The sequence below is a fragment of the Pogoniulus pusillus genome, chromosome Z, assembly GCF_015220805.1.
Source record: "Pogoniulus pusillus isolate bPogPus1 chromosome Z, bPogPus1.pri, whole genome shotgun sequence".
Classification (NCBI taxonomy): domain Eukaryota; kingdom Metazoa; phylum Chordata; class Aves; order Piciformes; family Lybiidae; genus Pogoniulus; species Pogoniulus pusillus.
In genome coordinates, this window is record NC_087309.1 from 84528506 (window position 1) to 84544011 (window position 15506).

A 15506-nucleotide genomic window follows, 5' to 3' on the forward strand; every position below is an offset into this window, starting at 1 on the left:
GGAAATGCTCAACTTGCCATTTTACTCCTAGAAACTGGATCTCCTGTGTGGGTCCCTTGCAGTCTGAATTGGTCTGAACTGATCTGAAATGGTTTCTCCACCACCCGGGGCAGTTGATTACAGGTGTTCTAGATGCCCTTTCCAAATGAAACCAAGCTGTGCCCTGCACTCTGGTGCTATAGGAGTAGAGAAGAATGAGTGACATCAGTAGTGATATATCTTTGGCTGTCTTTGATTCAAATTGACATTGAAGCTCTAGCATTTCCAGCATAGTAGAACTCATCACTGGTGTAACTTAGGCTGTAGTAGTTCACTATCAGTTTCCATTGTTTTCTTCCACACAGGCCATATGAGGCTGTTGACCGTGTAAGAGTGTTTTCCTGATCACTGTTTGGCTCCAAACTGATGAAATCAATTAATGGATGGCAATCAGGGAGTCTCAAGTGGTGCAATATTGCCACCAGTGGAGCACCACGGTAGTGGTTGGCACCTACTGTTCTTAAACCCAAATCAGCTTCACCACAGAAGGCTCTTCAAGTGCCTGAGCGAACTGGGCAGCCATTCAACTTCCTCTGCCTGTAAGGCAGCCATGCCAAAGGCCCACCCAGTATCCTTTTGGATCCTTGAAATATCTCCTCTGAGGTAGTCTGTACAAAAGATTCACAGGGCCTCTGTGCCATCAGTGTTTAGACCACTCCCTCCTGGATAGACTCACTTCAGCTTCTAATACACTTAGCTGTTGGGATCCCCTTGTGTCAGAGTTTTCTGTGTGAGAGTGTGACAGACTGAGATTATTTAACTTTATTCTTTTTCTAAGGAAAAAGAACAGTAAAATAATAATGCTCCCACTGAACTGGAGAAGAATGCAGAAAGGTTGTAGTTTAAAATTGCAGGAAAAGACACAGGATACTTGAATCCTTAACACCTAATACAGATACAGGATTCATGAGAATTCCCCCAAAACCTTTCCCCCAACCAAACTAAATCTAAGGAATATTTGAACAAGGTGGGTTTACAAAAGTTCATGGGACCAGGTAGCATACACTTGTGAATGCTTGGGGAGCTGTCTGGTATCACAACGGTGACACATTTGAAAGATTTTGATCACTTTTGAATGATGACAACACTCAGGAAGATTCTTTAGAACTGGAAGAAAGCAAATGCAAATGAGATAGAATGTAAACAGTCTGAATGGCCAGGCTCAAGTTCAGATCCAGGTCAGTCACTAGTGGCATGTCTAGAGACTAGTCAATATTGGGACCAACACTGTTTCACAGTACTGTGGCAGCACATCCAAAGCCTCTCCCCGCCCCCCTCTCCAAGAAGCCAGGTTGAGGGGAAACAGAGAAGCTGAAATGGAGAGAGACAGAGGGGAGACATCTCTCCACACATAGGGCTGTGGATCTGTAGGCTCACAGGAGCTCTTTCCCCAAGGTATGAGCCCTGCCAATCATGGTAAGACACAAACCCCATGATGGAAACAAGTCTGGGCACAGGACAGATATTTGTCTGTTCCTGGTGCCCACTTCTATTGTATGGCTTTGGAAATGCTCTCCTGGTGATGTGTGACAAAATTAGACTTGGTTTTCAATAAAACAGAACAGTTCCAGAGAGACTGAGCTCTTTGACTCAGCTTTTGCCTCCCCACAAGCAAGAAATAGCAGCTGTAGCAGTTCAGAAGAATGGTAAAAAGGGACAAAAAGAGGAATTTCCACAATCAGTAAACAGCACTGTGAGTGAGTATCTGATATATTCCCAGAGTCCCTGGGAAGTTCCTTCCTTTTCTAAGTGGGGTATTACTGCTACTTTAGGATTTATGTTTTCCAAATACTGTTCTCAAACTACCTGTAACCATTATTAATGCAAAGATAACCCACAATCAAGCTACCAAATCTTTATAACCTTTGTACTATGTTACAAGGGAGACAGAGCCAATTTATAAATATTTTTAGAAACATCTCACCTTATTTCCCCTTATTCATGACAACATCTTCATTAATGGCCTGGATGATGGGACTGAGTGTACTTCCAGCAAGTTTGCAGGTAATACAAAATTGGCAGGGATCATTAATACAGCAGGTGACTGCTAACATTCAGAGGGACAGGCTACATAAACAGCCTAATAAGAACTCATGAAGTTCAAAAAAAGGAAAATACAATGTTCTTCTCATGAGCAGGGATAATCCCAGGCAACAGTACACACTAAGAGTTGGCAAGAAACAGAAAGCAGTTTTGCAGAGAAGGACCTCAGGTGTCAGTGGACAAGCAGACCATGAGCTGGAAACATACCCATGCAGAAAATCTCAACAACCTTTTGCACTGCATTAGGAAGACCAGTAGGAAGACCAGAAAGCATAGAAAGGTGATCATTCACATCTACTCAACACTAGAGAGAAAACTCTGGGTCCAGTTCTGGGTTCTCTAGAACAGGGATACATGAACAAATTGGAGTCCAATGAAGGGCCAAAAAAGATGATCAAGAAATCAGAGCATGTCATGCAAGGAGGTGCTAAGAGAATTGGGAGCCTAGAGAGGAGAAGGCTCACAGACCAGAGGACAGACACTAAAGATGTCTTTGTCCAGAAAAGAGATATTTTTTCTTATATATTCCTGTGTTGTGAAAGTGAGGCACAAGCAAGCCCAAATATCAAAAGAGAGGCTATTTATTAAAATAGAAAGTGAATGGAACAGAGAAAGTGAGAGCAGGAGAGAAAGAAACAAATAGGTGAGAGAGGAGAAGAATAGGAAAGGAACTATATTACCCACACACTCACAGGCAGCTTTCTTTGGCTGGATGAGGTCCGAGGAAGGATGCTGCTGCTTTGGCTTGGAGGAAGTGTCCCTGGTTTCATCCTTGTTGGCTTGTGCTGTCCTCAGTGAAGGAGAGAAGGGAGATAGCATGCATGATGTTTTCCCCTTCTCTGAGCAGCCTCTAGTGTGTAGTTTTTCTCAGTGGAGTTCTCTCTTCTCCAGTCCTTTTCTTCTTACAGGAGGCAAAACTGTGGGTATGGCATGGTTGTTGGTGGTGGAGAGAGCATTCATTTCTACTGTGTTCAGGCTGAATGTCCATGGTGATATTTTCTCTCTACTGTGTTCAGGCTGACTGTCTATGGTAATATTTTCTCTCACTCACTGAAGCTGGTATCAGCTCCGTGTGTTTTAGTCAGTTTATTGCAGCTCCCTCTGCAATAAACCTGTGGCTGTTTGGGCTAGACTTCTAGCTCAAACATAAAAAAAAAACCCTCAGAACAGAGAAACTTAGAAGTGGAAGCTCTGAGTAGAGAGGTGAATATTGTAGGGATAGGCCATACAACGGCAACAACAGATAAGTTAATATAATTTCATTGGAGCGTCATAAGCTTTATGTCTGGAAGCACAGCCTGTACCTTCCCGTTTCCTGCTTCTGCTGCTTCTGCTGCACCTGCTGCTATCTTTCCCCACCACTGTTTTGGCTGCTGCTATTGCTGCTCTGCTGCCACTTGAACCCTTCCCCATCTTCCCTAAGATTAGTATATTTCTGTAGTAGTTTATTCTTCTTATTCTGTTATCTTTAGTTTAAACTACAAGAAAATACAAATTTTTTTCTGACTTTCCAAGCATCAGTGTTGTAGTGAGTTTACAAGGGGAGGGATCTGCCCTAACCCAGTACACCACCCTAGTCATATTAATGCATAAGTGATTGCCAAGTGTGCTATCAGTGGGCAGAGATGAGCCATCACGTAGGTCATTTACAATGATCTTGTCATTGTTACACCTTGTCTCTGCCAGAGAGTAGGCTTTCGATCCTTGGCCATCTGCTTCTCACTCCTCTAGTACCTAGGCATTAGTGGTCTTCTCAAGCAAACTACCCAGGGTGTAGAAGCAAAGGTGATTTTATCATCAGTGATTTACATGTACAAGAGAGACAAGATTTAGTGTCTCACAATATATAAATATTTGATGGGGGGGGGGGGGGGGGGGGGATAAAGAAAACAGCCTCTTGGCTGAAGTGCCCAGTGGTACTGGTTGAATAGGCACATGTTGCCCTTTGAACTTGTGGACTCTCCACCTGTGAAGATATTCAAAACCTAACTAGACATACTTTTGTACAACTTATACTGGGTTATTCTGCTTTGAACAACAATTTGGTCTAAATAATCTGCAGGGGTCACTTCACGTCTCAGCCACTTTGCAATTGTGTGTAATACAGTTGTCCTGAATATTAGCAGGAAAGAGTATCATAAAAATGTGATCTCAAAAAATCTGATCTATGTCTTAGGAGCTAAGCACCTCCCACTCCTCCAACGCGTTGTCTCTCCATTTTCAAGGATTTTCTTTGCATCACCAAGCTTTTTAATATCTGCTGAATCAGTGAGTCTTGCAACCATCAGCCTTAATTTTGGAGATGGATTTTAAAGTCTTGAAAGGTTTTATATTCTTATTCCTGGCAAGAAACTCAAGAAGTCAGAAGAAGAACTGAGGGAACTGGTAATAAAATCCAGGATAGTTTAAAGAGAAGTGACAAGCAAATTGAAATAGCTTGCAACAAGGCTGGGAACTAATTCAACAAAGTGCTGTAGTTCAGCACTTTTACACAGCACTGACATCATTACAGTGTCTAACTTAATCACATCTGTATGAATAAACTAACAAGATGTTGAAAAAATTAATAATTGTACCTGGGCTGTATAATTTCGGGTTAAATGCAGAAGATTACAATGAAATTTATGCCCAAAATCTAATTCCTTGCTATGGCAATATTGAAAGAGTTACAGATTATCTAAGTCCTCTAAGTTTGTCATCATCATGTAAATGTAGCAGAAGTTGCACTGGATGTTTTTCAGAAGATGTACTTGGGCATCAGTACCATCAGTTCTCTACTACTTAACTTCAGCTGTTAGTGCTAAAACCAGGTCTCCCAGGAAAAGAAAATCCCAGTTACACAGCATCAGAATAGGTATTTACCACACAGCAGGGGGGCAAACTAACATAAAAACAAACATGGAAACAAATGCAGGTGTTTTAGGCTCTAATAAAAAGCAAACAAAAGAAGAAATATTTCAATATTAGCTTGGCATTTGCTCCTTAAGTCACCACCCAGTAAAGCAGTGTTCTGCAATCACTGCAGCAGAAATGTTTCTCATAACACATTTGTTATGGTTTGAGAAACTAGGTGCCCTTAAGAAGCATAAACTTGAGAGCCTCTAGAGGCTAGATAGGTCCAGCAGGTGGACTGGAAAGCGTAATTTTTTAGTTATTTGATTCCCATAAGTTCTGCATCCCTACAAAACTGGCTGCAGAGTCAGTTTTTTCTTTTTTTTTTTTTTTTTTTTCCCCCTCTCTTTCTGCTCCTGGGAGAATGCACAGGCTGTTACCTTTTTGAAGGGGAGTGGGGTCTGTTTTGGCCTTGGCAATGATGCCAGCTGGGCCTGGAGCAGCCTGGCTGAGGCCTGGATCTGGCAAGCCAGATTTTAGCTACATCAGATGGGTTTGGTATGGAGGCATAGAGAGGCGTGGTGCAGGTCGGGGGACATTGGAGGCCTGGGTTTTTGGCCTGGTTTGGAGGAAAGTTGTGGAAAGCTTTGGCCCAATCTGGTTCTTGGAGAAGTGTGGCTGAGGTGAACCACAGATTTTGTGTATCTTAGATGCTTTTGTACTGGTGTTCGTAGTTGCTGAATAGCAATTCCATTTAAACTTTCCAATTCTATCCAATGTGTATGCATTTCCTTTACTCCTTTTAGAAAGTGTAAAGAGCACCTGACTTGCTCCCTAAACTAAGACAGTGCTTCCCATGTTTCTCAAACAATACTGGAAAGCATTCTGTACTCAGTGCTCAACCACTACATTTATATGATTTCCACATACTTTCTTTCCCATTGCCTACTAGTATTTGTTCCTGTCACACACAGTGCATTTCTGCTTTCTTTCCATGAGGCTTAATGAATGGTCCTTTCCATCTGGTGTTGAGTTGAATTCAGGCAGACCTCATAGCTTCCTGAGGAGCACATGTCAAGTATACAGAAAAAGAAGAAAGTGAGTCTCCTCTTTGGTTTCTTGCATGCTCCGTTCTTTGCCTGACCCCATGTTCTCTTAGAGGTGGCTCTCTTCCAAGGTTGTTCTCAGCTCAATCTTTATCTCTTTGGTCTCTTCCATATATGAGGGATCCTTAAATTCAGGGATCCTTAAATACTTCACGGCAAAGTTGTGACTAATACAATTCTAAAAGCAATACAAATCTGCTGTTGCCAGCAGCTCTGAAGTGGATACACAACATTTCTCATTCACTGAGAGAATCTTCCTACAATTTTAATTTTTTTTTAAAGTGCCTATAGCCTCTGCATATGCCCCAGTATCAGCACATTCTCAGTGCATGTCTCATCATTTGGCCTCAGTTATTAAATAAATTTGCTCAGCTTGTATCAGAAAATATTCAGTCATAACTCATTCTGTATTTCTTATCAAGCAAAACCATTGTATCAATTAAAAGACCATAGGTGGACACACTTTATTTTAACCATGTAGCTGTGGCTGCTGCATTATACCAGCTGTGCTCTACTGTGCAGAATCATTTGCTTAAAGAAACTATTTCTCAGTTAAAGCAGTGATGTTGCACATAATAGTGCTATATGAAGTTACAATGAAAAGTCTAGCACGTCCCAGGTACAAATAGAACAAAGCTGACAAAGATCTCACTCACAGTTAGTGTGTCACATCTTAGGAAAACAAAACAAACCCTCAAACACAAAGATGTAAAACATTCGTAACTCCCAGTGAAATCACTTCAGTACTTCACTACTTTCTGCTCAGTACAAACCAGGTGTGAAAGCTCTGTAGTTTCGGTATTGCTCCAGATAGTTACAGCATTTGTCACTGCATGTACAAGTGGAACACAAAGCAAAGCAAAGCAAAAACTTTCAGAGGAATAGAAAGTTGATCTCTACTTTGAAAAAGAGGTTTGTGTTCCATTCTTTTAACACAGCAAAGACACGCCTCTCTGGATTTACATCATTCCTATCCATCCTATTTCATAGCAAAGACACACCTCTCTGGATTTACAGCATTCCTATGCATCCTATTACCCATGAAACACTTTTTACTCTGTTCCTCAGTTAAATGCATTCCTTGTGTTTTTCTTCAAGTGATGGTAGCACTACATTTGGACTGTGTCCGCTCATAGCAATCATACATTAGAAGCACGGTGATGGATCCTAGTGTACCATGATGCTTTGTACCAACTCAGGCTTCTACTTCTCATGTTCATCCTCGATGGCCAGCTGGAATTGTCCTTACCTGGGAGCAGATCTGAGTTTTCATTCTGAGGCTGAATTAAATTAATCAGTTTTCTCTTTGGTCACCCATGGTTTAACCACCATCTTCAAAGAATTTAGTCAGCTTATATTTTACTTAGTAGCAAATGAATGTTTAAAATAAGCAAAGCTTACTGCTCTATATCAGCCTAGGCAGGGGTGAGAACAAATTATGAGGGCTTCACAAATAATCAATAATAAAAACATTCATGATTACAAACAAAAGCTTATTTCACTCCCCATTCATTTCATTCTTTCTGATTTTCTGGATTAAATCACCTAAAGGCATTTTATCTGCTGTAAGTAAAAGTATTTGGCTCCTACATTAGGTAACATATGTCTCTTCTAGGAATATCTTCATTGCACTGCATTGAACTTTTTAAAGGGTTACCCAGTTGGTGGGCCCAGAAGTTGTGGCAGCAGATATATGTACCTGCCATCTGATATTATGCCACAGCAGAGCCCCTCCGAGTGGCTGAATAGACAGAGTGTACTCTCAGCAAGTTCACCGATGGCATGAAACTGGGAGAAGTGGCTGACACACCAGAAGGCTGTGCTGCCATTCAGGGGGACCTGGACAGCCTGAAGAGTTGGGCAGAGAGTAACCTTCTGAAATTCACTAAGTGCAAGCACAGGGAGGCATCCAGGAAGAAATCACCACATGCATCACTATAGGTTAGGGGCTGATTTGCTGGAAATCAGTTCTGTGGAAAAAAACCTAGAGTCCTGGTGAACAATTTCACCATCAGCCAGTAATGTGCCCTTGTGGCCAAGGCAGCCAATGGTACACTGGGATGCATCAAGGAAAGTGTGGCCAGCAGATCAAGAGAGGTTCTCGTCCCCCTCTATTCTGCCCCTGTGAGGTCTCATATGGAGTAGTGTCCAGTTCTGGGCTCCCCACTTCAAGAAGGAGAAGAAACTGCGTGAGAGGATACAGCATAAGGTTACAAAGAAGATTTAAGGGACTAGAACATCTCTCTTATGAAAAGAGGCTGAGAAACTTGTGGCTTTTTAGTGTAGAGAAGACTGAGAAGGACTGTTACCAAGGCATGTAAGTATCTCGAGGGTTGGTGTCAGTGTCTTTTTCAGTGGTGTCCAGTGACAGGGCAGGAAGCAAGGGGAACAAATTCGAACATACTAAGTTCCATCTAAACACAAAGAGGAGATTCTTTCCTTTGAGGGTAAGAGAGCATTAGAACAGGCTGTCTAGAGAGGTTGTGGAGTCTCCACCTCTGGAGTAATTCAAAACCTGACTGAATGCTATCATGTGCAACCCGCTTTAGGTGAACCTGTTCTGGCAGAGGTGTTTGACTAGATGATCTCTGGAGGTCCTTTCCTACCCTTATGACTCTGTGACTCTGAGGTTCTCACCTGTTTAAGCAAGTCCAGCAAGTCTTTCCTGCTATATGAAGCTGGACGCTACACCTATAGCTTTGCAGTCCCTTAAAATATTGCTAGACACTGCTGATTTGTGAACACTTCCAAACTGCAGAGCTGAGATCTTTGTGACAGCACTACAAAAGTAATAAAATTAAGCAGCCTACAGCATACAATACCTATTTGATCTCCTACTACGTGGTTAAGGTTCCCACTAGTGATAAATAAACACTAAATCAGCAAGGATGTTTTCAATTTATCTTCAATGTTTCTATAAATGGTAAACATTAATTGAATAATTGGGTGGCTAGAAAATAAGGATGTAAAATTACAGTTTGTATCATGTAGCATCAGCTAGTCCATATATGTACCATCTTACCCTTTCATACTCATAATTTATTTCATTAAAATTCTGGAATTGATAAATATCCCTCTGAAATAAAATATTTGAAGGCAAAAAGATTACAAACAAACAAAAGAGATAAAGAAAATTACCAGATTCTGTTCATACTCCTATACCACCTTGATGGGATTCCAGCATGAAAGAGACCAGAAAAGAAGGAGAAAGTAATAATATTCAGAACATTTTCAACTTACAGTGGCAGGCAAATGGAACCAATCTGAAGCAGAATTGGGAACTCGTTCAGCAAAATTCCCTAGTTCAGCAGTTTTGATATGGTAGTGACATCATGCAAACCACAACAGAAATTGCATGCTAGCTCAAAAATGTTTCAGACACTGTAGTAATATATATGGCAAATAAGAAGACCCAAGGAAAAGAAAAATAGAGAATCACAAGAAGCCAGCGCATTAATCATGGGAACAAATGCTGACAGAAGAAAATGTAAAGAAAATTATTCCAAGAAATGAAAGAATTTAAAATGACCTGGTTAACTCTATATGTTACTTACAGACTTATGACAGAGTGCAACTTTGACATTCAGTTACCATAAACAGTTAAAATTTTGTGAAACCATAATTATCACTGCTACCCTCAAATCATGGCTGATTTGTGTGTGTACCTAACACATGTGGTTTCTGTTTTCTTTCATCTGATTCACTTTTAAAGATAGAGTAGAAATATAAAACTTTCATCAAATCAGCAGCTCATCGATTAGTATTATCTTTTCCAAAAATTTTAACAGATTTCAACTGCAGAAAAAAACAGATGTAGACTGTGCATGTGTTTTGTTGTTATCTTAAAGCTAGCATTGCTCTTCAGAGCAAAATCTTCCGTGGCAAACTATGTCACAACCAATTACTAGAATTACTTCTTAAGAAACCAAACAGAAGTTTAAATTGTCTATTTGCTCTATTTAAAGAAAGTGGTTGTTAATGCATGCTTTTTGGAAGTCTCCACAGTTCCTCAAGACCCACTGTACACTACTATTTTACCACAATTTTTGCAAGAGTCTTGAGGCACTTTTAAGCACACACAGTTATGAAGGCTTCAGAAAGTACTTTTGCACACATAATTCAGGTCTTTGGTGACTGCAGAAGGTGCCTTACTGAACTGCATTTTGGGAAGACCATTTGGCACTTTTGTCCTCCTACATCCCATGTTATGGTATGACTCCAAGTGTGTGGTCCAGGCCCACTAGCCCAACTAAACAGGAAGGACTGAGAAACTGCTCAAGATCCTCTGCTGCCACAATCCAATGAAAACTCAGTTCCACACCCTCCTTTTCACTTGTCTCAAGCCCTGATTAAAATGGTCTTTTTGCTTTGCAAAAGCTGCTGGTGGCAGAAAGTACAGTTCTCCTGCACTGACTTACACTGCTAGTTCACAGCTCCAAGGAGATATACCTGGCAGCACTGGTAGCAGCAAGATGACTCAGGCATAAGGCACCTATTCCCACCCCTCACACCTCCTACTGGCCCTCTGTCTTTCTTGAGCTTGAGAACCAGTATCCTGAAGCAGAGTATACTCACAAAGTCTTAGGAAGCCCAACCTAATGTTTTTTTTTATCTTCATCCAGAAGATGTAAACGCTTAAACTACTATGCTCAATGTATTGTGAATAGGAAAATGTGTCAGGATGCAGGTGGGGATTTCTGAGTTTTCTGTGTGAAGACTGCTGAGATTTTTTTTTTCTAAAGAAAGGCAGTGTTTGAAAAGTCAAAGTGCAAGCAGTTTGCATCCCACTTCCAGTAATGAAAATTGGGAAACTATTCCCAGTGTAAGAAGGTTTGGCTAAAAATTGGTCATTCTGTTCTATTTTTAATTCATTAGTTATGCACATACAGAGGGCCATCATACATAGACATTTCATTTTCCAGTCAAGGTTATGATTCAGATCAAACAAAACCAAACAGCTGATTAGCACAGACATTCTCATCTTAATCTCCACATCCATGACATTACTCTAAGACTTCTGTGTGTGGTTTTTTTTTTTTCCTTTCTTTCTTTTAATATGATCTCCTTAGAAGGCATATTATTCCTTAAACAAACTAACACAAGTTCTCAAGTTATCTCAGGATAGTTATTTCAAAAGACAATGTAATATTACATAATAAACATTTATAATATTTTCTTCTTTTTAAACAAAGTAATTAATCATATAAACAAATTAATCAGTCAGACACTAAATAAATATTTGTATTGGTAAATACTGGCATTTTGCTTGTATTACATAGGACCTGATCCTGCAAGCCCTCCACATACATCTTTATCCCCAGTGAATGATTGGTTTCTTTTCTTGTTTAAATCTACTACTTTACTGTGAGCTGAGCAAATACTTTGTGGCCATCAAATTAAGTAACTGAAATACGTCCCAGCTGACAATGACTACCTTGGATCTCTTCGTAAATCGCTGTTGTTTCCTTTTTTTCATGTTTATGAAAATAGACATTTATCAGCAAGCATTCAGTTTTAGGTATTTACAATTGGAGTTGTACAATCGGAGACTAACTTAACGAATTCATTGTATGTTCTTTGTTCTTGGCTCTCTTACTGAACAAAGTGTGATCTCTGCACACAATACAAAGAGTGCTCTGCAATAATTACTTCATAAGTAATACTGAATTTTACTTCATCCAGATATTTGAGCTAACGACACTGGGCTGGGAAGGCAAGAGCCTCTAGGAGACTAACAAGCCAGGAACACTCCTTGAGGACAGCAGACAAGCAAGAATCACCTTCTACCTACTCTCATCTACTGCAATTATTTCCTTCTCCCAGGAATTTTTTAAACATGCAAAATGCTATGACCACTCCTTTGATTCTTTTCAGGGATGCTTATTACCTTGCATGGTAAATGCAGAACACAGAACCATAGATAAGTGACATTAACAGAACTACTGCATGCCCTCCTTGTGCCTTAGGAAATTTATCAGGATATCATCATACAAATAGACATGCCTGTGAATTCCAATTATCTTAGATGTTATTTGAAGGGAAACACAGAAGGAGTCAGTTACAACTGATAAATGTACAAACTTAAATTCTGTAATTGCTCACTTTTTCTGGACCAGCTGTATTTGAAACAGGGTTGAAATCAAGGGGATTGAGGTTATTAGCCATACCCACAGTATTAATTTCAGTTTAGCTGAATTTTGGCGTCTTTTCAATGTCTTTGAGCTTTTATCACAGTATAACTTGAAACCTTCCAAGAACATGGCAAAAAATTACAATGATTGATAAGAAATCACTGCCTGAACTGAGCTGAAAATAGGAACATATTTTGAAATTACTCTAAGTATCCATGTACAGGGATGTATGCACACGCATACAGACACACGTACCTATATATATCCCTATATAAACATTTCTCTAAAATACAGAATTTTATTTTATTATGTCTTATGCTGGCATAATTTTAACTGCTTTACTCTGTGAATCTTCCCCTGTGACAACTTCAGGCTGTCCAGGGAGATAAATCTTAACGCAGTTTTATAACCTCCACTAATATAAATATATTGGCAATGAGTTTTGACCAGCAATAGTAATTTTTTAAACTTAAATAATTATTCTACAATTATTTTAACAATTAAATGCTACTGAGTACCAATATTCATGGAAAATGAAAAAAGGGAAAAAAAATACATCTTTAACTCCCAATATTCTGTAACAAGTGCATCTTTATGAAGGGAATGTAAAAGAAAATTACATATTAAACTCATTCTAAAAAAAAAAAAAAAAAAAGAAACATCAACTTATACTCTGCTTTAAAAGAAGAATACTGTGTGCCTGGACTTCACCATAAATGGCCACGTTAAGTCACAGTTTCTTCTTGACTGCAAATGAAGGACATTTATTCACAAACCTTCCAAAGCACACATCAGCATTTAATTAAATCCTATTCCTTGTGAAAATAAAGTTAATTTACACTTCAGAGTGAACAACAATGAGGAGGCTGTTAGTATAATAAGACATTTAAAGACCTTGGTAGCCAGTACCAGTTGAGTTTGCAAGTAGCCCCTCAGCTTTTGGTTTTCCTTTGTAAAAAAAAAAAATAAAGCTACAATCATAGTTATTCATTTACTTTAAAAATTCTAAAGATGAAGAAAAGCATTTATACATATAAGTTCTCATATAAATTATAAAACTCAAGTTTATCTTATAGAGTTCCATCCCCAGAAGAAGCATAAAGCACTTTTGTGGTACCTCCATCAGTAAATATTTGTATCACATTACATCTGAAAAATGCAACAAGGGTGACACAGCATCCTAAAGCAGAAAGAGAATGTTCTGATGCAGTCTCTTGTAATGGATGTGCTTCATGAGATCATATGACTGCTGTGGCTTGACTGAATTTGAAACGAAGGAATTACAAAGACATACACCTCACCAGTTCAGTAGGTATAAGAAACATCAGTGAACAGCAGACTCAACCCATTTGAGGTCAACAGTCTTTGGAAGACAAGGAGGAAGGAGTTTGAAATTATGACAGCAAAATAAAATAATAATAACAATAATAATGAGGTAAACACCCTAAAGAAGGCCAAACAGGCTGAGATGTCCAGAGAGTGTTTGATTGTACCTGACACCCAAATGTTTCTGTAGCCAGAGTTCAGCAAGCTGTGTGGTAGAGGCAAATGTACTTGCTTTGGATCCTAAGCACATTTTATACTGTTTTGGATCTAAATTAGGGTCACACTGAACTGGATGAAAAATATGGACAACTCCTACTTCCTGACTTCTGAAAGCCTTCAAGCCAGATGTTATCACTTTAGTAAAGAGGTCTACATCCTCAAGTCCCCAGCCTTGAATTGAGGTATCAAATCCACCAGCAGTAAGTAGATCGCTTTTGTATATACAAGTAATTCCAAATCCATATTCCCTCCAAAATCCAGTTCTTTTTGTAAAAACAAAACTACTGTCAGCTGGAGGGTTGCCTCCGTATATTAGTTTTGGATCATATTGGCTAAAGATGATAGGGTAATAAACCTGTTCTCCCTGAATAGTGTTATCTCTGCAGCGCTGGAGAAAGTCTGGTGTGAATATTAGATCAACATCACAGAACAGCAGCAAAGTGCCATTGTCAAACCTAGACGAGGCCATTTCAAGACCTAAACCTCTAGAAAACTTCCCTGCCATAGGAATCAGGGTCATATCTGCTGTAGGATACCTAATGCTGTATTCTTTTATTAGCTCTATGTGCTTGTTGGAATCTTGGCCTGACACGGAATTGAAGAGAATTATTGCCAACTTTACATTCTGCCTAGGAATCAGACAAGTCTTCTCAAAGTTATACATAAACCTTGAGAAAATGTCAAACCTGCCTGTGAGAGGGACAAGAATGTGTATTTTCTTGTCATTGCGTCCCCCAATGTCTTTGGTACCTTGGAATGACGAGGGGAAAATCTTTAAAGAATTTGAAAGAAAAGGGAAAGATTTGGTGTCACTTTTGTCATCCTCCAGCAGGCTTCTTATATCCAGCTCCTCTGCTTCTTTGAAAAAAGGTTTGCTGAACAGCTGCTGAAGGTAAGCATGGCGTCTCACTGGAACTGTAACTTTCCTTCCTTTGTGCCTTTTGTACAAAAGCAGCAAATCCAGGATGTACTCCACTCCATGCAGAGGGTCCACTCTGCGATAGCCATACTGTATTTCCTTGAAATCAATCAGCCTTCCTCTGGATCTAGAGTTCTCATTTATCATTTCCATGACCTGCATCACAGTGTCATCCAGGGCAGCCCGCAGGACGCTGCTCAGGCTCTGCCGGGGTGGTTGGTTCTCCACTATTGAGTAAAGAAATTTTCCCGTCAGGAATTCCCACTCAATGACTTCATTCCTTTCACGTGGCTGGAAATGGTTGAAAGATGGCAGCACTCCTAGCTGCTGATCTTCCTTATTTACTTCACTGTTACTGAGCCTGCTCATCAGGGCACTCTCTCTGTGAAGCTGGATGGTCCGATAGCGCAATTCGGATATTTTGCAGCTCAGTATGTAATTGTGCAGCCGGTATTGGTAGGCAGGTCTTTTGTTGGGATGAAGCGTTATAGCTGTGTGAATCTTGCTGTTGTGAAGATCTTGAATGTAACCCTTGCGGTTGTGTTCATAATTTTCATGGAACAGTTGTTGCATCTAGAGAGAAAGAAAAGACATTAAGTGGAAGTACTTCTACCCACAACAGGATTCACACTGTTGAATTTTACAAATTCTTATAGCTGATGGCTATTCTTAGTCACAGAACTGTAAAGTATGCATCAGGAATTATTTACACTGTCCTGCTCTCAGTTTCAGTACCGTTCACAGTAAGCAAATATTGTCCTCTAACTAAACAGAAGCACCCATATATTAGGTTTAACTTTCCTTTGCCTAACTACAAAACAGAAAGAAACAATTAAAGGTCTCTAAGTAGTAGATGTGGTGAGAATTGAGGAGCAGATAATGTGTCATAGA

At 39.8% G+C, this 15506-nt stretch overlaps 1 protein-coding gene across 1 annotated transcript in view; it reads right to left on the minus strand.

Moving 5' to 3' along the window:
* Positions 1 to 10867: 10867 nt before the first annotated feature.
* The window catches only part of CHSY3 (chondroitin sulfate synthase 3), a 186019-nt gene continuing 181380 nt past the window's right edge, over positions 10868 to 15506 (minus strand). Inside the window, exon 3 of the mRNA XM_064140130.1 lies at positions 10868 to 15188. Coding sequence (XP_063996200.1) covers positions 13596 to 15188 — 1593 coding nt within the window. The 3' untranslated portion in view covers positions 10868 to 13595. The remainder of the gene's footprint in view (positions 15189 to 15506) is intronic.